Raw genomic sequence first — 23,928 nt, forward strand, 5'->3', positions numbered from 1 at the left:
CACGGCCATTTGTACCAACTGAAACGTGGTGCAAATATACACGCCTACATTAGGCTTGTATCCCCGTTATTCTATAACAATGTGCATTATTTAAGGAATGCCCCTGTTCCGCCCAGGACCTTTTCATTTCCGCGACCTCTTTTTCAAACTGTGTGTAAAATTTAGGTGCGGAGTTCCTAAATTTAGGTGCGTAAAGTTCAATTAGTGCCAATTATTGGTGCCAATTAGCTTGTTAATTGAATTGCATGCGCAAATTGGGTATGCGCCCAAATTTGCTTGCGCAATTTTTAGCAACCTTCATAGAATTAGGGGTTTAATGCACTTATGAAGGGATTAATACATTAAATTTTAATTGTACATTACAAATTTTAACACAATGAATGGCAGGTCTCTCTCCCCCACCCACAACCACCCAGCATTGCTCAGTTTCCCTCCTCAAGGTATCCAGCACTGATATACAGTAACTTCCTGTTTCTGGGTCTGGCAGAGCCAGTGGCAGCATGCAGTGGGGACTTTCTCAGATCTACAGAACCAGCGGGCCAAGCAGCGGAGCAGGAGACCAGGTAAATGAGCCAGCGGGAGGGGAAGAGAAAAGAGAGACAGATGGGGCAAAGCAACATACGGGGAGGAAGAAGATGGAGAAATGCATAAAATGGTGGGGGAAGAATAGATGGGGCAATACAGAATATAGGTGGTGGGGAGAAATGAGGCAATGCGGAATATGGAGGAGAAGAGATGGGGCAATGCAGGATATGGGGGGACAAGGCAATACTAGATGGCTGGAGAAGGGAGAGAAGGACAAAGATATGGGCAATGTGGGATGATGGTTTTGTTTGTTTGGTGGAGGTGGTGGGGAGAGAAGGAGAGATGGAGAGATGTTGGATGGCTGGGGGCAGGACAGAGATGGAGCAATGCTGGATGATGGCATATGAGTTGAAAGAGATGGAGTGCTACTGGATGGTTGGGGGAGAGAGACATGGGGTAGTGATGGATGGTGGGGGGAAGAGATATGGATGGGTCGATGCTGGATGATAGAGAAGAGATGCTGGATTGTTTGGGAAGAGAGAAAGAAAGGGGTGATGGTGGATGGTGGAGGAAGAGAGGAACGGATGTTTGAAATGGGGGATGGAAGAAAGAAAGAAGGGAGATGTTGGAATGAACAGAGGGGAGGAGAAGGAAACAGAGAGGGGAAATGTTCATGGATGGTGTGGAACAGAAGGGAAGAGAAAGGGAAAATGCACAAGGTTTGCAGGGAAAGGAAGGGAAGAGATAAGGGGTGAGATATCACTCATGGATGGAGAGGAAGGGAAAAGATGGAAACTAGATAGATTTGAGGAGGAGGCAGAAAAATAGAAGAAAGCTGAACATTAAATATAGATATAGGGCAGGAACTGAAAAAGAGAGGAGGAGAGAAAAGAAATAGTGAGTGGACATGAGGCCCTGGAGACAGATCACAGACAGCGAGAAACAGAACTAGAGACAAGGAATAAGGTGATTAGAAAAATAAAATCACCAGAAAACAAAGAGGTAAGAAAAATTATTTTACTTTCAGTTTAGTAATTGAAATATGTCAGTTTTGAGAATTTACATCTGCTGTCTATATTTTGCACTATACAGGAGGAAATGCGAGGGGAAACTTTATGTGATTAATCATGTGCTGAAAAACTGTAATCACATTTTTTAATCTCCATGCAGCCCTATTATTTACTAATAGCATTAATTAATGTATGCTAACAGAATTGTGCACCATAGTAAATCAACCTTTAGCAAATGCATGCGTGCGCCCCTGTCTGTTTATTGCAAAGTATTTGGTCATCTTAATTTCAAGTGTTTTAGACTTGTGTAGTTCTGAAATTCCTATTCCGTATCCTGATTGAGAAATTGTTTGAAGAGTGATTTTCCCTTGGTTTTTCTCTGATAAGTCTTATTTTATGTCTGTTAATGTTTATTTTTGTTTTTAATTTGTGGACTGTTTCATCAATTTAGCATCCCTCTTCACATTTCTTGCACCAGATCATATATACTACATATATAAATAAGCATGCATTAAAAAGCATGCATTGAACCCTTTATATTTATTTATTTAGATTTTTTGCTCACACCTTTCAGTAGTAGCTTGAATACCTTTCCCAAGTAGGTAATTCTAGTTTCTAGTCTGTGATGTGTGCTGGCATAGCTTACAGTGTTGTGCGCAGCAGGGTTTGTACCATTTTCTTTTTCAGTTTCTATTTGAAGGAATGCAACACAGTATGCCAAACATTTTATGGGCAATATTGGAAGAGATATTCCCGAGCAAAAGTCATGCCAAAGTGAAAATGTCATGACTGTACTGGTAAAAACAGCAAAATTATTTTTGTGGTAGAAGTAAGTAGTTCCACAAGAAACAGCTGCAGTTAAAAATGAACTTCAGTTGCTGTTGCTGCCAGTGGCATAGCCAAGGGTGGGCCTGGGGCGGTCCAGGCCCACCCAGTAGCAGCACACCTATGATGTGGCTGGCAGGGATTCCCAAGCCCCACCAGCCGTAAACTCCCAACAACTGTCCCTCCTGCATACCTTGTAAATAGCAGATCTTTCCCTGCAGCGAGCACCGACTGATACATGCTGTGGGGCCAACATGAGCAGTGTGTATTAGTTGCTACTCGCTGCCGGTGAAAATCTGCTATTTAAAAGGTATGCGAGGGGGGGGATGTTTGAGAGACCATATGATATATAGGCGAGAAAGGGAGAGACCAAATCACTTGTGGGACAAGGCAGCATGCTTCTGCCCATTCATCTTGGGCCCAGGCCCATCCAAAATTGGGTGTCTGGCTATGCCCCTGGTTGCTGCTCTTTTTACCAGTACAGTCATAACATTTTCATGATTTGGATATGGAGGTGAATTTTCAAAGCTCTTAGACTTACAAAGTTATGTGGAGAGACATTTTCATATGATGTCTAAGTCCAACTTTGGATGTTTTGCTAAAAACTTCCAAAATTCAAGTATGGAATATAGCCATTTTCAAAACAGAAAAACATCTACCTTTTTTTTCGAAAATGGATATTTGCTAGATGATTTGTGCTCTGTGTGTTTATCTTTTTGGTCCATTTTCGAAAGAAAAAAAAAACAAGTGAAAAACACACAAAATCAAGCCATTTGGATGTAGGAGGAACCAGCATTATTAGTAGACTGGTCACACAGACATCCCAGGAGAGCAATGTAGCAGCTTAGGGGGCACGGATGTGACTTCATAAAATGCTCCCAGGTACCTATCTCACCGTTGCTCCCTTATCTTGCCTGCTGAACCCCCCAAAACCCACTATCTCCAACTTTACACCACTACAATAGCCCTTATGGGTGAAAGGGGCACCTATATGTGGGTATAGTGGGTTTCTGGTAAGGGATCACAGTTTCCACAAGTTTAACAGGTAGGGGGAGGTATGGGCCAGGGTCCACCCAACTGTCTGCACTGCACCCACCACTATACTACTCCAGGGACATTAATGCTGCTCTAATGGACCTGGTTATAACATCTGAGGCTGGCAAAGAGGCTAGTAAGTAATGATTTTAATCACATTTTTGGGGGGGGGGAGGGGGTAAATGACCACTGGCAGAGTAAGAGGAGGTTATCCCCGATTCCCTCCAGTGGTCATCTGGTCATTTAGGGCACCGTTTTCTGCCCTAGTTGTTATGAAAACAGGTCTAGCTCAAATCTGAAGAAAAACTTCGTCTGCCAGTTCCCATTCCACCGGGTCGATTTGATGTCTGCTGAGGAAATCGGCTTGCACATTGCTCTGACCGGCTATGTGAGCCGCGGACAGCAGCTCTAGGTGGCGCTCGGCCCAGTCGCAGATCTGAGACGCCTCCGCAGCCAGGGCCCTGCACTGAGTGCCGCCCTGACGATTGATGTAGGCCACTGCTGTCGTGTTGTCCGACAGAACTCGGACAGGAAGACCCTTCAGCGTCCTGTGGAAGGCCAGAAGAGCCTGAAATATCGCTCTCAGCTCCAAGCGATTGATGGACCATCCCACTTCCGCGGTGGACCACAGACCCTGAGCATAGTGTCCCCGGCAATGAGCTCCCTAGCCCGAAAGGCTGGCACCCGTTATCACCAGCCTGCTGTCGGAAAGCCACCAATCCATACTGCGCTGGGCCGCAGTAAGCCACCATAGTCTGCGTTGGTATTCCTGGGAAATCGGAGACCATTGCTGAAGCAAGCTGCAGTGGTCTCATGTGAGCTCTCGCCAAGGGAGCTGAACAAAGTCCCAAGCTCAAGGGCGAGGCATCCGCAGGGGCAGGCGGACCTGATTCTGAAGCTTGAGTCGCCTGCTGTCAGGAAGAAGAACAAACCCCAAAGCTGTGTCGAACCGGACCCCCAAATACTCGAGAGACTGAGAGGGGGGTCAGGTGACTTTTGGGCATATTGACTACCCAGCCCAGAGTCTAAAGAACTGTAACAACTCTGGCTGTGGCAAGTCGACTCTTGTCTGCCGAATCCGCTCTGATGAGCCAGTCGTCGAGATAAGGGTGAACTCTGATACCATCTCGCCTGAGAAAGGCAGCCACTACCACCATGACCTTGGAAAAAGTCCGAGGGGCAGTTGCCAGGCCGAAAGGCAAGGCGCGAAATTGGAAATATTGGCTCAATACCGCAAACCGGAGAAACTGCTGATGCGGCAGCCAGATGGGAATATGCAAGTACGCTTCCTTGAGGTCCACAGACATGAGAAACTCTCCTGGCTGTACCGCCGCAATGACGGAGCGCGGGTTTCCATGCAGAAGTGTCGCACTCCTAAGGCCTCGTTGACTCTGTGTAAGTCGAGGATAGGTCTGAACGACCCGCCTTTTCGAGGCACTACAAAATAGATGGAGTAGCGACCGCAGCCGCGTTCGGCGGGAGGAACCGGAACCACCGCCCCGAGCTTCAGCAACACCTGCAAGGTCTCGTATACTGCCGCCCGCTTGACGGCAGTGCCACATCGGGACTCCAAAAACGCGTATCCTACTGGGACAGCAAATTCTAGCCGGTTAACCTTCTCTGATCAGGTCTAGGACCCACTGATCCGAAGTAATCTTGGTCCGCTCCTCGAAAAACAGGGAGAGACGACCCCCTACTGCGGGAACCGACGAGTGGACCGACGCCCTATCATTGTGGAGGACACCCCTGAACTCCTGGACGTTGCCTGGATGCCGCCGCGCGTTTGTCCAAACGAAAGGAGTTCCTCTGCTGGAAACAGGTACGTTGACCAAACTCCGCAGAGCGCCCCGTGCGATACCTGCGAGCTTCACGAAAACGTGGCCTGGAAGAGGAGGGAAAAGAAGGACTTTTGGAAGAAGGCCTCGGCCTATCCTTAGGCAACGGTTGGAACTTAGAGTCCCCTAGATCCTTAACAATCTTCTCCAAATAAAAGAAGGCCCCGAAAAGGTAACCTCACCAGCCTTTGTTTAGAGGCCATGTCAGCCGCCCAATGTCGGAGCCAAAGAAGGCGGCGGGCAGCAACCACCACAGATATCTGCTTAGCCGAAGCTCTGACCAGATCATAAAGGGCATCAACCAAAAAAGACAGGGCAGAGTCCATACGTGGGCCGACCTCAGCGAGGGAACCCACTCCATCGGCAGGCTGCTCAACCGCCTGCTGCAACCAGGAAAGGCAGGCCCGGGCTGCATAGGAACTGCAAATAGCCGCCCATAAGGAAAGGCCCGAGATATCAAAGGACCACTTCAGTACGGATTCCAGCCGCCGGTCCTGCATATCTTTCAAAGTGACCCCTCCCTCCACCGGGAGAGTAGTCTTTTTAGTCACAGCCGTAACCAAAGCATTCACTTTAGGCATCCCAAAGAGGGTCAACTGACTTTCCCTCAGGGGGTAAAGGTGACACATATTCCTGGCCACCTTCAAGGGACCCTCAGGGTCAGACCATTGAGCTGAAATTAGCTCTTGGATGGAAGCATGCACGGGAAAAGCCCGAGAAGGCTTCTTAGTGCTAGCCATCCTAGGATTAATAGAAGAGGCAGCACCCTCATAAGGATCTTCAATACAAAGGGCCTGTAAGGCATCAGAAATGAGAGCTGGCAGCTCGTCGTGGTGGAAAATCCGAACCGCTTTAAGGTCATCAAACTCCTGTGGCAAGCAGCCACCCTCATCTGGATCATCAGTCCGTGAGGGCCTGCCAGACCCCTCAGACTCCCCGAAACTAGACCACGGGGGAGAACACAGTGAAGAGTCCCCCTCAGACGGGGGTATTCACTTGTCTACGCTTAGCGTCAGCCAAAAGCTCGGGGGAAGAAATAAAGTCTCCAGCAGATGGTGGGCTATAAAGAATCGGAGGCAACCCAGACTGACAGGAATTGTCAGGAGCCTCAGGCAGTGCTCTTTTTAACATAAAAACCTTATGCATCAGCAGCACAAATTCAGGGGAGAAAAACTCACCCTGTACATCCGCCCCCACATTGGGGGAAGCGGAGGCAAAAGCTCCTCTAGAAACGAGGCATCCCCCTGCACTAAGACCCCTCCACAACCGCAACAGTCGAGTCATGCGGCACCTCCAAGATGGCGGCCGCTGCCAACTCCGGCGGGCGGGAAGAATCACCGCCCGCCATGCTCGTGCCAACATTAGCATCTAGTCAGCATGAGACGCAAAGCCCCGCCGCTGATCTGCGTTTCCCACAGTGGGAGCAGCACTTAACCCCTTCAACAGCCATCAAATACAGAAAACAAAATGGCGCCTTCGTGCCAAAACTTACCCAGCACAGAGCGCTGTCAGCGGGAACCTCCACGGAGGAGCTGGGCACCACTTTCACCTCAGGAGACCGAGTTAAACGAGCTGCAGTCAAGCTGCATCGAATCAGGAGCTCAGGAGAAAGCCTCTCTCTTTTGTTTTTTATTTACTATGAGGAAAGTTAGAGGCAGGCAGCCACATAGGAACTCTGGGAGGAGGGGGAATGGGGTAAGGCAGGGACAGGGAAAACCAAGTATGCCTTTAAAGTGGGCACCACCAGCCACAACACCCCCTGCTCTACTGGCAAAGCACAGGAGCCACCCCAGGCAGAAATCCAGGAGCTGAGAAGCGACGTCCATACCTGCTGGGAGATAGAGTTATACTGAAGGCAGAGGGGGTTGATATGGGAGGAGATCCGCCGGCAAGCGGAGAACTCAAACACCCCACGGTAAAAACAGAAGAATGCAAAGAGTGGGAGAGCGACCAAGGATGCCAGAAACTGGAGGATGTTACTGTAGAGGGGGTTGGCATCCTGGAACACCATGTGCTTTCAGTGTTCTCTATCTCCACCTACTGGTAGGCGAACACAACCCATCAGTTAATGCTGCTGATGACAAGGAAATTTCCTGCTCCTGCAGCTCTAGATTTCCAACAGCCTCTAATCATGAAACAAAAACTAGTAATGAGTAAGTTTCAAAAATAAAACACATGAAGATGAAAACAGCACACAGTCCTGTAGGACACCATGTGCAAGCTATGCCAGCATATATGACAAGGCCAGATGCTAAAGACAAGAATCAGTTCAAAATCCCCCCCCCCCCTTTTTACAAAGCCACGCTAGCGGCTGCCACATGGCAATGCTGATACAGCCCATTTACTTGAATGGGCTGTGTCGGTATTACTGCACTGGCAAGCCGTTAGAGCGGCTTTGTAAATGGGAGGAAAGACACCACATCAGACATTACAAAGCAAACCAAAGTGGCACAAAGACAGTTCTAAGGCAAGTGTTAACAGTAAATTTATTTATTTATTACATTTGTAGCTCACATTTTCCCACCTATTTGCAGGCTCAATGTGGCTTACATAATACCAGAGAGGCGTTCGCAGACTCCGGTGTGAACAAATACAAAGTGATGCTGCGGTAAGATAAGGTTCATGTGGAACGTTCACATTAAGGAATCGTAAAGCGTAAGAACTATGGTATGTCCATTACATACTTTAGTTTTGCACTGTTGCAGAGTTCAGGCATTTAAGTTGGGTTGGTAGGATAAGAGACTGAGTTCATACTCCATATACCAGGGCTTAGGAGTGAGCTTCAATCCTACTGTGGCATGTGCACAACTAACCCATTTGAAGAAATTGATCCTGAGACAAACCAAGGGGTATTTTCACTAAGCTGTGGTAAGAATTGGACTTAAAATGCCCTGATGTGGGTGTTTCCCGTGTTACCAAAGCCACAGAAAAGCCTTTTTTCTATTAATTTCATTAACACAGCCATTTAAAAAATTATCATGTCAGCACTTTACTACCACCTGTTTAGGTGACAGTAAAGGCTCCCAAGTTAACCATGCGCTAGCCAGTTAGCACATGGTAATGTAGATGCTTTAACTGGTTAGCACAGGAATTCCCACTCTCCACCCTGACATACCCCCCTCAAAAAAATTCCCAAAAAATGCTATTATCAAAAACAAAATTACAGAGCACATCCAAGGACATGGATTACTGAGACCAAGTCAGCATGGCTTTTTTGTGGGGAATCTTGCCTGACCAATTTACTTCAATTCTTTGAAAGAGTAAACAAACATGTGGACAAAGGGGAGCTGGTTGATATTGTCTATCTGGATTTTCAAAAGGCATTTGACAAGGTACCTTATCAAGGGCTACAGAGGAAATTGGAAGGGCATGGGATAGGAGGAAATGTCCTATTGTGGATTAAAAACTGATTGAAGGATAGGAAACAGAGATTGGGGTTAAATGGGCAGTATTCACAATGGAGAAGGGTAGTTAGTGGGGTTCCTCAGGGGTCTGTGCTAGGACCACTTCTTTTTAATATATTTATAAATGATTTAGAGATGGGAGTAACTAGCGAGGTAATTAAATTTGCTTTATTCAAAGTCGTTAACTCGCGAGAGGATTGTGAAAAATTATAGAAGGACCTTACGAGACTGGGAGACTGGGCGGCTAAATGGCAGATGACGTTTAATGTGAGCAAGTGCAAGGTGATGCATGTGGGAAATAAGAACCCGAATTATAGCTACGTCATGCAAGGTTCCACGTTAGGAGTTACGGACCAAGAAAGGGATCTATCTGGGTGTCGTTGTCGATAATACACTGAAACCTTCTACTCAGTGTGCTGCTGCGGCTAGGAAAGCGAATAGAATGTTGGGTATTATTAGGAAAGGTATGGAAAACAGGTGTGAGGATGTTATAATGCTGTTGTATTGCTCCATGGTGCGACCGCACCTTGAATATTGTGTTCAATTCTGGTCACCGCATCTCAAGAAAGATATAGTAGAATTGGAAAAGGTGCAGCGAAGGGCGACTGAAATGATAGCGGGGATGGGACGACTTCCCTATGAAGAAAGACTAAGGAGGCTAGCGGGCTTATTTTCAAAAGTGATCGCCGGCCATCTTCCGACATAAATCGGGAGATGGCCGGCAATCTCTCAAAAGCAGTTAAATCGGTATAATTGAAAGCTGCTTTTTTGAAACCATTGCTGCTTTCCCGTCACCGAGCTGGCGAAAGTTCAAGGGGGCATGTTGGCGGCGTAGTGAAGGTGGGACATGGGCAGGCATGGGCGTGGCTACCAGGGTCGGCTTCCGCGGATAATGGAAAAAAAAGCGGCGTTAATCAATATTTCGCCGGTTTTACTTGGTCCTTTTATTTTCACGACCAAGCCTCAAAAAGGTGCCCCAACTCACCAGATGACCACCGGAGGGAATGGGGGATAACCACCCGTACTCCTCCAGTGGTCACCAACCCCCTCCCACACTAAAAAAATAAAAATAAAAACCTTTTTTGCCAGCCTGTATGCCAGCCTCAAATGTCATACCTAGCTCCCTGTAACAAAATTGAGCGGAAGCTATCCAGAAGGACCAGACCAAAGCCACAAATGTAGGAGCCAAAAAAAGTTTATTACGACCCAACACGGTCCGTGTTTCGGCCAAAAAGGCCTTCCTCAGGGGTCTAAAACAAGGACAGCAGTCTGCAGGTCCCTGGAACAGTTTTTGTTGTTTGCAGTGGACTTCAGGCAGGCGGATGCAGGCCCATCCTCCCCCTACCTGTTACACTTCTGGTGGTAAGTGTTGAGCCCTCCAACCCCCCCCCCCCCCAAAACCCACTGTACCCACATGTAGGTGCCCCCCTTCACCCATAAGGGCTATAGTAGTGGTGTAGAGTTGTGGGGAGTGGGTTTTGGGGGGGATTTGGGGGGCTCAGCACCCAAGGTAAGGGAGCTATGCACCTGGGAGGTATTTGTATATATTTTTTTATTTTTAGACATGCCCCCTAGGGTGCCCGGTTGGTGTCCTGGCATGTCAGAGGGACCAGTGCACTACAAATGCTGGCTCCTGCCACGACCAAATGCCTTGGATTTCGCCGGGTTTGAGATCGCCGGTATTTTTTTCCATTATCGCTGAAAAACAAAACCGGCCATCTCAAACCCGGCAAACTCTGGCATTTGGCCGGGCCAAACCGTATTATCGAAAGAAAAGATGGACGGCCATCTTTTTCGATAATACGGTTTGGCCAGCTGTTTGCAGCGCCGCCAAAATAGATAGCCGGCAATCTATTTCACCGACGCCGTTCGATTATTCCCCTCTAGGGCTTTTCAGCTTGGAGAAGAGACGGCTGAGGGGAGACATGATAGAGGTATATAAAATAATGAGTGGAGTGGAACAGGTGGATGTGAAGCGTCTGTTCACGCTTTCCAAAAATACTAGGACTAGGGGGCATGCGATGAAACTACAGTGTAGCAAATTTAAAACAAATCGGAGAAAATGTTTCTTCACCCAACACATAATTAAACTCTGGAATTCGTTGCCGGAGAACGTGGTGAAGGCGGTTAGCTTGGCAGAGTTTAAAAAGGGGTTAGACGGTTTCCTAAAGGACAAGTCCATAAACCACTACTAAATGGACTTGGGAAAAATCCACAACTCCAGGAATAACATGTATAGAATGTTTGTACGTTTGGGAAGCTTGCCAGGTGCCCTTGGCCTGGATTGGCCGCTGTCGTGGACAGGATGCCGGGCTGGATGGACCCTTGGTCTTTTCCCAATGTGACATTACTTATGTACTTATAGTTAGAGCGCACAAATGTCTAAACTAACAAACTTTAAAACATCCAGTGTTATGCTTTTTATTGCTACATTATGCACTTGTTAGCAGTAGCACCTAACACTCAGGTTAGTAAAAGGACCCCCAACTGACAACTCTGCAGGTGAGCATTTTTTGGGACCAGAGCATTGCATCAGCAACCTTATTATCAGAATACTAAGAGGAAACCAGAAGCGTAAGACCTTTGAAGTTAACATGATAAAATATTTTGACACCAACATGAAAGGACTTAACAAAGACCAGGGTCTCCTATAAACCATAAAATTATATTGCTTTGTTACCTTCTGATCACCCATCCATCTCTGCCTTTTCCTCACCTCTTCCCAACCCCACCAATTCCTACCTTTCCCTCAAGGCTCTCATTGGAATGCTGTTATGTTCCACTTATATAATCAGATATTGTCATCTTTTGCACTTACTGTGCCAACCTCAGGAAAAAGGTTCTGGCCTTTGAAAGCTAATCCAAAACATATATTAAGTAAGTACAATATAAAAAGTATCAACTGATTTTTTTAAATTAAGATGATAAATATTTTTCAATACAAAATGGCTTAATAAGGGCATCAACTTTCTCATTCATTATCAGATATAAGCACTCTGGAACTAAAAATTGCTGCCATCTTTGTCTCCTCTATCAAACCTGTTCCCATCCTTTTTCTGATCTTTATTTATAACCTGCAACTTATTTATTTGTAAAATTTAGTATACCACAATGTCAAAGAAGTATCAAAGCAGTTTACAATATCCTATTTAAAAAAGTGGGAAAAACAAACAATAAACAAATAGCAGCATATAAAAAACACAAGATAAGAGGTATTTGCATAGCACAACAATTATAACCAAATCAACAACAGAACCTGGAAACAAAAGGGCAGCAAAATAAAATTACACAGGAAAAGCTCTTTTAAAAAAACAAAGCTTTTAATGATGATTTAAATCTAATATAAGAAGGATGCTGGCATATACAGGCAACTCTGTACCTAGCTGATTCTGTACTGCTTAAACCCACTGTTAACAGCCCTGCTTTTTCATTGACTTTATACATGGAGTATAGCACTTAAAAAGCTAGTCAAGGGATTTATTGGGTCAGTCCAATAAAATGGTATCGCCTACAGCTTGTCTGTTGACACTTATTTCTACTCCATGATTAGTAAAAGATCTGGTAGAAAAGGGGGCTGTGGTGTCGTTGATTGATTGATTTATGGCAATTGTGCCCCACATTATCCCAAACAAGGTTTGGAACCAATGACTCTCTGGGTTTAAGTAATTGATGTTTCTGTCATGTATGATCTCAATAAGTTACCTTATTTCTCTGTGCCATGTTTTTTCTATTTTGTAACTGGATAATATTATTGTAGCTAAGGGGGTGTGGATTTCAGAGAGTTGCAAGTTGGCTGTCATATGCATTATAAAAACTGGTATGACCCTACACTTAATGAAAAGTGCTAAGAACAGTAACAAGAATATTGCCATATGCGGTATCTGAGTGCTTTATCTTACTGCCTTCTTGACATATGTCACACCCCCTCCCACAGTGCACAAGTGGGAGGCAAGCAAGAAGAAATGGCAGCAATAGCTAATTGTATATTACTGGGTCAAAGTACTGTATATCTCTGTCAAAAACAGCATTCTTGATGGCACACATTTAGATCATCAAAGAATGCAAATACTAAATTAAATATTAAAAGCAGATATTATGCTTTTTTTGTGGAGAACCTGTGAATCTCATTATGATCAGCTCGCCATGTCTGTCACGTGATCAGTTAATGAACTTGTTGTTCTACAGATATGCACAAATAATCTTAAAGCAGCAACTGAATAGATAGCCCACTATTTTGCTAGTTTGTATTATTAACAATATTAACTTTGACTGGTTTGGTGTCTTTGATTTTGTGAGCTCCTTTTCTAACACCCCATTTTTAAGTAACAAATGAAATTTATGCGAAACAGTAGTCTTCCTACTACTGACTGAAAATATCACTGTACTGACAATTAATCTGTGACAGAACTGAAGTAAAATCATTTACAAAACATCAGAGTAAAACTTTCTATGATTTTGAGAGTAGTTTAAAGATGCATGCAATGAAGCTCCACTGAGTTGCACCAAACTGGATGAATATTTGGGCTGGGAAACATGAATGAAAATGTCTAGCTTTAAACCAGAATCAGGGATTATGCCTCAGGTGTCACCTTCCAAATAACCTGCTATTTTCGGAGATTTCTTTAGTTAAAAAATAGACTGTTAGGCCTTAAGGTCACACAAACGCTTGCAACAGTGAACAACTTTTGCTCTTACTACTTTAAATACGTCTGATGCTTTAAGGCAAATTATAGAATCATTTACTTGTTTTGTGTAACCCCAAACCTACTAAAAGGGTTTACGTTTTCAAATAAAGTCTCAAGAGAATAACATTTCCAGAAACATACAAAAAAAATGTCCACTTCACCTGCCATCAGCGCGTATACAATATATAATAATTTGGCTAACTTACAATGGAATTTTTCATCATTGCTTTGACAGTGAAAGCCTCAGAAGTCTTGACTCCCTTCTTGGTCTTTTTCTGCCCTGCCTCCGATGGTTTCTTCATGCTCTCTTTCTCTGCCACCATTTTTTCTTCCGGTGATAATTTAGGGGCAGTCACGGGCGGTTATATGACAGTGATGGAGGCAGCAGTGATGGAATCTATTTTGTAAGTAAAGTTTTTTTTGTTTTTGGTTTTTATAAAATACAATAACGTGAACAAAAAGAAAACATAAAACAAAAAAATGGCCCGCTCTGCTGGATCCGTTTAGGGGAGAAGTTGCTGGCCGGGTCCCTCCTGTTGATCACACCGGCCACGTTAGCAACACGCTGCTTGGAAAGAGCGGTTGCTAGGCGACGTATCAACATATTGGCGGGTTAGCGTCGCTTCCTGGTCACTGGGCTGCGGCTCTCTGGGTCCCACAAAGGAGGCTCGAAACCACATTTCCCAGAATGCCGCCAACCGCATGCCTCGATCGGCCTGGGGGAGGGGGGAAGGGCTAAGGGCTAAGGGCTAAGGGACAGTAAACAGGACGAGATCCCCCAGTCGCCAGGGAGTTTTCTTTTTCACAGTCTGTCGCTAGAGGTAATGATAATGTTATGTGTCTCTGGCGTCGCGGTGATAGTATAAGAGATTGAATCTCCAGGGTGGGGAGGGGAAGAAATTTATGACTGATATACACGGCTGGAGCATTAAAAGCCATGTCAAAACTGATTCCTTCTACCACTACTCCATCCCAACAAAACTTGATAGGTGTCTAGCTGTCACACTGTTGCACTCTTCACTCGATCCGCCAATCCTATTTCATGGCTATTATGTCAGGCCAATGTACCAATAGAAGGTAATTTATTTATTTATTTGTTTGTTGTATTTGTATCCCACATTTGCCCACCTCTCTGCAGGCTCAATGTGTGAACAAATACAAGGTGTGAGTAATATCAAGGTGATATTATGGTAGAGTGAGATACATGTATGGTAAAGACAATTTTATAAGGAGCCCCATAAACTTTGATGTATACACATAAATTCTGGTTCTCTAGTCATTTACTCCCTCATTCTATAACATGTCACTTAAGTTTAAGCATCATTTATAGCATACTGCCATTCACTCAGGTAAGTGTATACTTACACACACATTCTATAACATTAGTGCCTAAATGTAAGCACCATCGGGCTCTAAAATTATAGAATACTAGTGTTTATGCAGGTAAGTACCAGGTGTGCAATCAGCACTATTCTATAATTTTGGTGCATAGCTTGCTTAGCATATAAATGCAAGGAGCGTACATGTGGGCAAGAACATGGGCAGAGCAGGGCAGGGATCCCACTTACGTGTGTGACTTTCAGAATTCTGTAAGTAGCACATTTAGGCGGCATATTTACATCTGCTATTTTCACATGGGGTAAGTGGGCATGCCTTATTGTAGGCACATAGATAGAGGCCGACAAAATTTTGGTTTCAGATTCAGCACCGAAACGGACCTGAAATCAAGTTTGGGTTTCTATGGAAAATGTCTGTTCATTTTCAGCAGACCCAAAACTGTAGCTCTGCCCACAGCCCCCCCCCCCCCCTTGACAAAAAAGGCATCCCCCCTCGCAGGCTGCCCACCACTCCGCCCTCCTTCCCCCTCCCCATCCGCCGCAGTAGGCCCTCCCCAGGCCTACCCTGTAAAGGCCCTGGTGGTGTAGTGGTGTCTTCAGGGCAGGAGCATCCCGAATTGCTCCTGCCCCCTTCCTTTGCACTGAAAAAAATGGCAACTGTGATTTCCTGCAGCAGCCTCGTGAAGCTGCCTCAGGAAGTAGTGGTTACCATTTTGGAATTGGGATTGGCCTGAGCATTCCAAAATGCCAGCCACAACCTCCCATGGCAGTCTCACGAGGCAGCCGCAAGAAGTCGTGGCTGCCACTTTTTCTGCCCAGTGGATGGGGACAGAAGCAACCCAGGGAGGGCCTACCATGGGAGGGTGAAGAAGGGTGGAGTGGTGGGCGGCCCGGGGAAGTGTGTTTTCTGTCAGAGGGGTGAGGGAGGTTGGCCTATAGCAGTAGAAGCAGCACCAGGGGGATGGGCCACATTTTCAGTTATGGTTCTGGCCAAAACTGAGCTGCAGATTCAGTTTTGGTTGGCCTCTACACATAGAAGCCAATTTGTTCTAGTATTCTATAATGGAATCTTGGCATCAGATACCATTATATAATTAGTGCTCAGCACACTGTATCTAGGCAACTAACTTTGGTGCCCAGTTATAGAATTTCTCCATTTACGAACGTAAGTGGCAGTAGCACACCTAACCATTATTCTAGATAGGCAGGGACTGTTTCATACATGTTTTCTGTACAGTGCTGCTTATGTCTAGTAGTGCTATAGAAATGATAAGTAATGGTGGTACTAGTATTCTGTAAAATAGCATGACTTGTAAAATAACACATCTTAGTACTTCTGGTTGGGTCATGGAGCAATGAGGCAATAGTGATTTACTGCTCCCGTGGCCCCCTGTAACTCTGCACTTGATAGCACGCTTGCTCTCTTGATATTCTTGTTTATTATTTGATAGAGTCTGAGCTTCTTCACTCTCCTGCTCGGCCTTTACTTTTGCCGGGCATGTGGATGGCATCTAAGCACGTAAAGCATGAGAGGGAGAAAGGTCAGGCCTCAGCTCTGAAGATGGCGGATAAAGGTGCACTGTCCTGTCCCTCGCCCATCTCTCAGTTGCTTTAGTTTTTCCCCCAAATTTTGGCCCCATTGATATGAGAACCGAGGGAATTCCTCAAAAACCGTATGAATCCCTAGTATTCCCCAATGTTTACGTATGATTTGGGTGACTTAATGAGACTGTACCACAAAAGGTAAAATGCAAGTGAAACGTGTATCTTTAGTCTCTGTACCCTTTTGGAACAACCACTGTCTTTGCACATTATATGCCCTCTTAAAAGCTTTGTACACAATCTTACCCGGATATCCCCGTTCTTTAAATCTTTGTTTCATCTGCCCTGCCTGTGCTATAAAATCCTGTTTCTGAGAGCAAATCCTGTAGATTCGCAAAAATTGTCCTATGGGTATACCGTTTTTTAAAGGAGTTGGATGGTGGCTCGTATAATGGAGTAGAGTGTTCCTATCCGTGGGTTTTCGAAACACTTGAGTGATGAAGGTGCTTTCGGTCCATTGAATACGTACATCTAAAAATTCCACTTCATTCTTGCCTATGTGTACTGCAAACTTAATATTAGGATCACACTTGTTCAGATGAATTAAAAAATCTTCCAGAATCCGGGTTTCACCTTTCCAGATAAGCAGTACATCAGGTGCATGGAAGCAAAGCAATCAAGGAGCCTGCAGCCAGAGAAGAACTACACACACATGGCTCAGGGCTGTGCCAGTCAAGTGTGCGTGTCGACGGGACCCTGCACAGCCCGAGGATGCCGCTTGCGTTGAGGTAGGGGACATGGCAATATACAATGGAGGCAGTGAATGGAAACAGATCTCATGCATATTCATTGGGGAAATCCTGACAACTCGACTGGCTTGCTGCCCTCGAGGACTGAGGTTGCCCACCCCTGTGCTAGCATATAGTGTTGGTGTAGGAACAGTCTAGCTTGTTCCAGTTTCCCAGTAGCCGGTATATTGATGCTCTAAGGCCCAGTATAATATTTATTTCACTGTCTTTTCATAGGTGGGTTAGGGCTGTTATGGTGTGATTAGTTTTCAGTATAGGTTTTGAGTGTCGTCTTGCAGGATTTTGTGTTATTTCACAAAGTATTTGGCCCTATTTGAAAGTAGGCTCTGGGGCAAGGGCGGCTTTTGGTGGCCCTTGTCATCCAAAGTAAAATGCTCAGGACTAGTAGTCTCCACATCCTGTAGAGTCACCATACAAACAAAAGCCCATCTGATTTAAACAAAGTGTCTAACAGTGGAAGGAGTGTGTGTGCTGTCCCTGAAGTGATGGTCACAATTTGAATATTTTTACTTGTAGTTAAGAAGGCAGACTGCCTGCTCCCGCCAGTCCTAGGACATCTGCTGTGTCTGGCCTCCTGATGTAACTTCCTGTTTTCCTCATAAGCGGGACACAGCAGAGGCAGTCTGTGTTAAATTATTGCTGGCCACAGCCATGGCACCTAAGTGACAACATCGGCACTGCTGCCTAGCTATACTGCTATGGATTTACAGCCTACTTCACTAATTACTGTGGATTCTTTTGGATTCGTATTAGGTAAATGAGACCTTTATTAGAGGTGCTGAAATCTACAATGATTAAGATATATACACACAATGATTAGCTATATAACTAAAAAGAAACAATACCTATCTATAAACAGTCATTATATCACTGGTCTCTACATCTAAGAAATGCTAAGAGTTCCTAGACCAGGAAAAGAAGCAATAATACACAATAAACAATCATCACTAGTCCTTATATCTTCCAGGCTCTTATCAGCTGGGGGGGGGGGGGGGGGGGGGCCTGTTCACAGCGAAAGCCAGGAGTTTCTGTGACCAGGAAACATGGTTCTCTGCGCAGTTCGTACGTTACTCCCAGATGAGCTCCCAATTTCACTGCCAGAGGCCTCCTGTCACGTCTGTGGCCGTGACCACCCTCAGACTTACCTTGTTCCTGGGGGTCAGCTTCCTAGCTGGCTCCTGTTTCTTCTGTCTGTCCTTTCTGAGCTAGCTCTGGCTCTCTGTGCTGGCTGCATCCAGCAGCATGACACTAATTGCTTGGGTGTTGCCTGGGTTAGCTCTCTCTCTCTCTCTCTCTCTCTCTCTCTCTCTCTCTGTGTGCTGGCTGCTTCCAGCATGACTCTAATTGCTTCACTACACTACACCTGGGTGTGGGAAGCCTCTCATGTGTTTCACTGTGCTTTCTGCCTGCTCCTTGGTTTGTGCCTAAACAGCCTCCGTAGTTACTTAGAGATTGCTGCAGCTGCGCCTCTGGTGTTGAAGGGCATTATTAAGCACTTAGAGACTGCGGCCTTCGCCTTTGCATCGTCTAAGGTTCCTGGTATGTTAGAGTGCTCTGTGCACTGCTACATAGTCCAGTTCAGTGTGAGTTCCTAGCTTTTGACTAGTTAGCTTGGGCACAGCTTTGCTTGTTAGCCTGTGTACAGCTTTACTAATTCTCCTGTGTTTGCTCAGTGTGAGTTCCTAGCGTATGACTAGTTAGCTTGGGCTCAGCTTTGCTTGTTAGCCTGTGTACAGCTTTACTAGTTCTCCTGTGTTTGCTTAGTGTGAGTTTCTAGTGTATGACTGGTTAGCTTGGGCATAGCTTTCCTGTTAGCTTGTGTACAGCTTACTAGTCTTCTTGTGTTTAGCTTTCTGGTTTTCCCGTGTGTGTTTTCTTTTGCTTCTGGAGCTTCAGCCCTAGTTCTGTCTGTTGCCAGTACTCCTTGTTACTGGAGCTCCAGCCATGGTCTTGCTCCTTAACCTGACCACTGCCTGTACCCAGATATTCTCTGCTTGCTCCTTGACCTGACCATTGCCTGAATCTGACTACTCTCTGCCCGCTGTCTGACCTGCCTACTGCCTGGACCCGGATATTCTCTGCCTGCGGTCAGGCCTGACTATTGCCAGAGCCCGGACATTCCCTGCCTTGCTTTCGCCTAGGTGCCTGGGGGCACCTCTGTATCCTGACTCCTGTTGTTCCTGCCTGCTAGTTCCAGTTCCGATTTTCCTGTAAGCCCTGCCGGCCGCCCGAACCTGAGGGCTCAACCCTCGGTGAACGGTGGCTAAGCATAGGTGAAGCCTAGGTCCAGTGTGTTCCTGTCCAGTGGGTTCCAGTCCAGTGGGCTCCACTCCAGTGTGTTCCAGTCCAGCAGGCTCCACTCCAGTGCGCACCCGTCCGGTGCGTTCCAGTCCTGTGTACTCCTGTGCAGAACTCCAGTCCGGGGTTCTAGTCCAGTCTTGCTTCGTCTTTACCTTGAAGGTGACCTTGCCTGCCACTGCCGCTCCACGGTAGTGGCCCAAGGACTCACGAACCCAGTGCTCCCGAGGAAGAAGCCTAACAGAATGCCAAGGTCCTCGAGAACGCGACACCTCCCTTTTTATTAGGTTTAGAACTCATGTTCAGAGCTAAGGAAAATTACAGAATGCTTTTCTGTTTACTGTGGGAATGTGGTCACATGTTTCCAAGTCCAGGTGGCCAATCTGAACTCGAAAACAAGCTCCATCTTTCCCTTCACATAACAAATTAATTAGAGCTGTATCTTATCTTCTACATTCCAACTTATTTTCACACAATCAAAGTTAAACAATCATTTCCAAACAGAACCACTTCTAATCACAAATACAGACCCCGAGTGCACTGGTCAGTCAAGACAGAGTTGAAAAACAATCTTTAAAATTCACTTTTATTACATTCGGTCCTTGATTTTCAACTCTGTCTGAACAACAGTCCATATATAAGTCATTACTCTACATCAGGTAGACCAACCCCCCCCCCCCCCCCCAAAAAAAAAAAAAAACCAAGACAGATTATACAAATGGATAATATACTGAGCACTAATTTCAACAAACATACTAAAATTAGTAGGAAGTATAATCCAAGGGCAAATGGTAATAATGCTGCCCACTAATGACTAACCAAAATTCAGTATTACAAATAATACACACTGCTTAGTTACATTAAACTACACAATTTGCCCTGAACAAAAGAGGTCAGTGCACAAGGCAGTATTTGAAATTATTAATCGGGTTGTGGAAGGAACCCACCGGTGAAATTCACCTCCACAAGTGTTCAGAGTTAGTCAGCTTGAGCCTTATTCCTTTGTATAAGGGCAAATAAATGTTACAACATGCAAGTAGTAAGTTATACTATATTAATTTCTATTTGTAAACTGAGTATAATTAAAAAAAACTTTATCATATTGGAAAATAATAAGCTGATTTAATGTCAGTTCTAATACATTTTACTTAGGCTAAAGTTTCAGCATCAATGGCATTTATTATCTCTACACTTGTTCCAAAAGCGCCTAACAATGTATCGTATCATGTTCATTTCACTCTACAATTAAAGGAATTAAGGGTACTACAGTATTTACACAGGTCTTCATAGGTGTAGCATTCACACAAGAAGAATATAAACATGTGCTAATAACACATTGATGTTGTAAATATCAACAATGTCCACATTTTTGGGTCACCGATGCTGTATTGTCTGTTTCTGACTTGTGCAAGTCATATTAAACTCATTAAATTTGGGCATTGTGTGAGAGGAGTTTGTGGAATGTAGTGAGTGTGTTGTTGTGTTGGATCACAGATCTCTTGTGATATTGTAGATTTCTAGTGTTGATTAAACACAAGCATTGTTTGAATGTATTTCTATTCCAGATACAAATCAAGGTCAGGTATACATATAAAGTAGCACAAACTGAAGAGTAACAAATCTCCTGGACCGGATGGTATTCATCCTAGAGTACTGATAGAACTGAAAAATGAGCTTGTGGAGCTACTGCTAGTGATATGCAACTTATCCTTAAAATCGAGCGTGGTACCGGAAGATTGGAGGGTGGCCAATGTAACGCCCATTTTTAAAAAAGGCTCCAGGGGAGATCCGGGAAATTATAGACCGGTGAGTCTGACGTTGGTGCCGGGGAAAATGGTAGAGGCTATTATTAAAAACAAAATTACAGAGCACATCCGAGGACATGGATTACTGAGACCGAGTCAGCACGGCTTTTGTGTGGGAAAATCTTGCCTGACCAATTTACTTCAATTCTTTGAAGGAGTAAACAAACATGTGGACAAAGGGAAGCCGGTTGATATTGTGTATCTGGATTTTCAAAAGGCGTTTGACAAGGTACCTCATGAAAGGCTACAGAGGAAATTGGAGGGTCATGGGATAGGAGGAAATGTCCTATTGTGGATTAAAAACTGGTTGAAGGATAGGAAACAGAGAGTGGGGTTAAATGGGCAGTATTCACAATGGAGAAGGGTAGTTAGTGGGGTTCCTCAGGGGTCTGTGCTAGGACCGCTGCTTTTAATATATTTATAAATGATTTAGAGATGGGAGTAACTAGCGAGGTAATTAAATTTGCTGATGACACAAAGTTATTCAAAGTCGTTAACTCGCGACAGGATTGTGAAAAATTACAAGAGGACCTTACGAGACTGGGCGGCTAAATGGCAGATGACGTTTAATGTGAGCAAGTGCAAGGTGATGCATGTGGGAAAAAAGAACCCGAATTATAGCTACGTCATGCAAGGTTCCACGTTAGGAGTTACGGACCAAGAAAGGGATCTGGGTGTCGTTGTCGATAATACACTGAAACCTTCTACTCAGTGTGCTGCTGCGGCTAGGAAAGCGAATAGAATGTTGGGTATTATTAGGAAAGGTATGGAAAACAGGTGTGAGGATGTTATAATGCCGTTGTATCGCTCCATGGTGCGACCGCACCTTGAGTATTGTGTTCAATTCTGGTCGCCGCATCTCAAGAAAGATATAGTACAATTGGAAAAGGTGCAGCGAAGGGCGACTAAAATGATAGCGGGGATGGGACGACTTCCCTATGAAGAAAGACTAAGGAGGCTAGGGCTATTCAGCTTGGAGAAGAGACGGCTGAGGGGAGACATGATAGAGGTATATAAAATAATGAGTGGAGTGGAACAGGTGGATGTGAAGCGTCTGTTCACGCTTTCCAAAAATACTAGGACTAGGGGGCATGCGATTAAACTACAGTGTAGTAAATTTAAAACAAATCGGAGAAAGTTTTTCTTCACCCAACGTGTAATTAAACTCTGGAATTCATTGCTGGAAAATGTGGTGAAGGCGGTTAGCTTAGCAGAGTTTAAAAAGGGGTTGGACGGTTTCCTAAAGGACAAGTCCATAAACCGCTACTAAACGGATTTGGAAAAATCCAAAATCCCAGGAATAACATGTATAGAATGTTTGTACGTTTGGGAAGCTTGCCAGGTGCCCTTGGCCTGGATTGGCTGCTGTCGTGGACAAGATGCTGGGCTCGATGGACCCTTGGTCTTTTCCCAGTATGGCATCACTTATGTACTTATGTACTTTGTGAGTTTATCTTGTTGGGCAGACTGGATGGACCGTACAGGTCTTTTTCTGCCATCACCTACTATGTTACTATGTATTTGTGTGGCAGGACTCCTTTCAATATTTGTGTGTTGTTAACAGTTGCCACAGGACACATCTAGTAAGCTGAACATGTGTAATTATCTTGTTGTCAGATTTCACTATGATTCCTCCATCTCCCAATTAGCTTGCCCTGACTCTCGGCGGTGAGTCATAAATGTCCACCGGGGGTAATAGCCATACCAAAGACACCATAAGAAGAAGGATTACAATGATTCTTACAAGGATCTATGAATAAAGCATATAAACAGATCAGTTATTCTCTAAGATAACACTTATTTGCTGGGACATAAATCCATTCTTCTTGCCCAGATCGGAGGATCAAAACAAGGTTATATTCCGCCTTATTTTCGAAAGAGAAAGATGCCCATAGCCCTCAAGTTTGCAGGTGTCTTCTATATGTAGGTACATAGAAACATTAAAAAAAGAAAAGAGAAAAATATAAGCAGATAAAACCATATGGCCTATCCAGTCTGCCCATCCATGCCATCTATTCTCCCTATCACTCCCTTACAGATCCTATGTACTTGTCCCAAGCTCTCTTGAATTCAGATACTGTTTTCATCTCCACTGGGAGACCGTTCCATGAATTCACCACCCTTTCCATGAAGAAGTATTTCTTCAGGTTACTTCTGAGTCTATCCCCTTTAACCTTCATCCTATGCCCCTCATTCCAGACTTTCCTTTCAATTGAAAGAGACTCGTCTCCTGTGCATTTTTGTATTTAAATGTCTCTAGCATATCCCCTCTTCCACCTTTATTTCAAAGTATACATATTGAGATCTTTAAGTCTGTCCCCATACACTTTATGACGAAGACCACTGATCATTTTAGTAGCCACCCTCTGGACTGACTCCATCCTGTTTATATCTTTTTGAAGGTGCAGACTCCAGAATTGTACACTATATTCTAAATGAGGTCTCACCAGAGTTTTATACAGAGGCATCATCACTTCCATTTTCCTTCTGGCCATTCCTTTCCCTATGCACCCAAGCATCCTTTAAGTTTTTGCCATTGCCTTTTCTACCTGTTTGGCCACCTTAAGATCATCACAGTACAGTACAATAGGTATGTAGTGTTTTTTGGAGGGCTCACACATTACACTACAAGTGTACCAGTTAGAGTGGGATATGGGCCTGGGTGCCCTTTTCCACAGTCCACCGCACCGACCATTAGTCTATTCCTGGGACCTACCTGTTGATCTAATAAGAATGGCCATCATATCTGAAGCTATCATACAGGTATGTACTGTCACATCTTAGGGGGTGGGAGGGGGTCTGTGACCACTATGGGAGT

General features: G+C 44.9%; 1 protein-coding gene across 3 annotated transcripts in view; it reads right to left on the reverse strand.

Moving 5' to 3' along the window:
* The window catches only part of PACRG (parkin coregulated), a 1,071,517-nt gene extending 1,057,645 nt beyond the window's left edge, over positions 1-13,872 (reverse strand). For all 3 annotated transcript variants that reach the window (XM_030198092.1, XM_030198093.1, XM_030198091.1), the window contains exon 1: positions 13,526-13,872. In XM_030198092.1, the coding sequence (XP_030053952.1) occupies positions 13,526-13,642 (117 nt within the window). In that variant the 5' untranslated portion in view covers positions 13,643-13,872. The remainder of the gene's footprint in view (positions 1-13,525) is intronic.
* Positions 13,873-23,928: the final 10,056 nt, after the last annotated feature.

This window comes from Microcaecilia unicolor, chromosome 3 (genome assembly GCF_901765095.1).
Source record: "Microcaecilia unicolor chromosome 3, aMicUni1.1, whole genome shotgun sequence".
NCBI classification, from domain to species: Eukaryota; Metazoa; Chordata; class Amphibia; order Gymnophiona; family Siphonopidae; genus Microcaecilia; species Microcaecilia unicolor.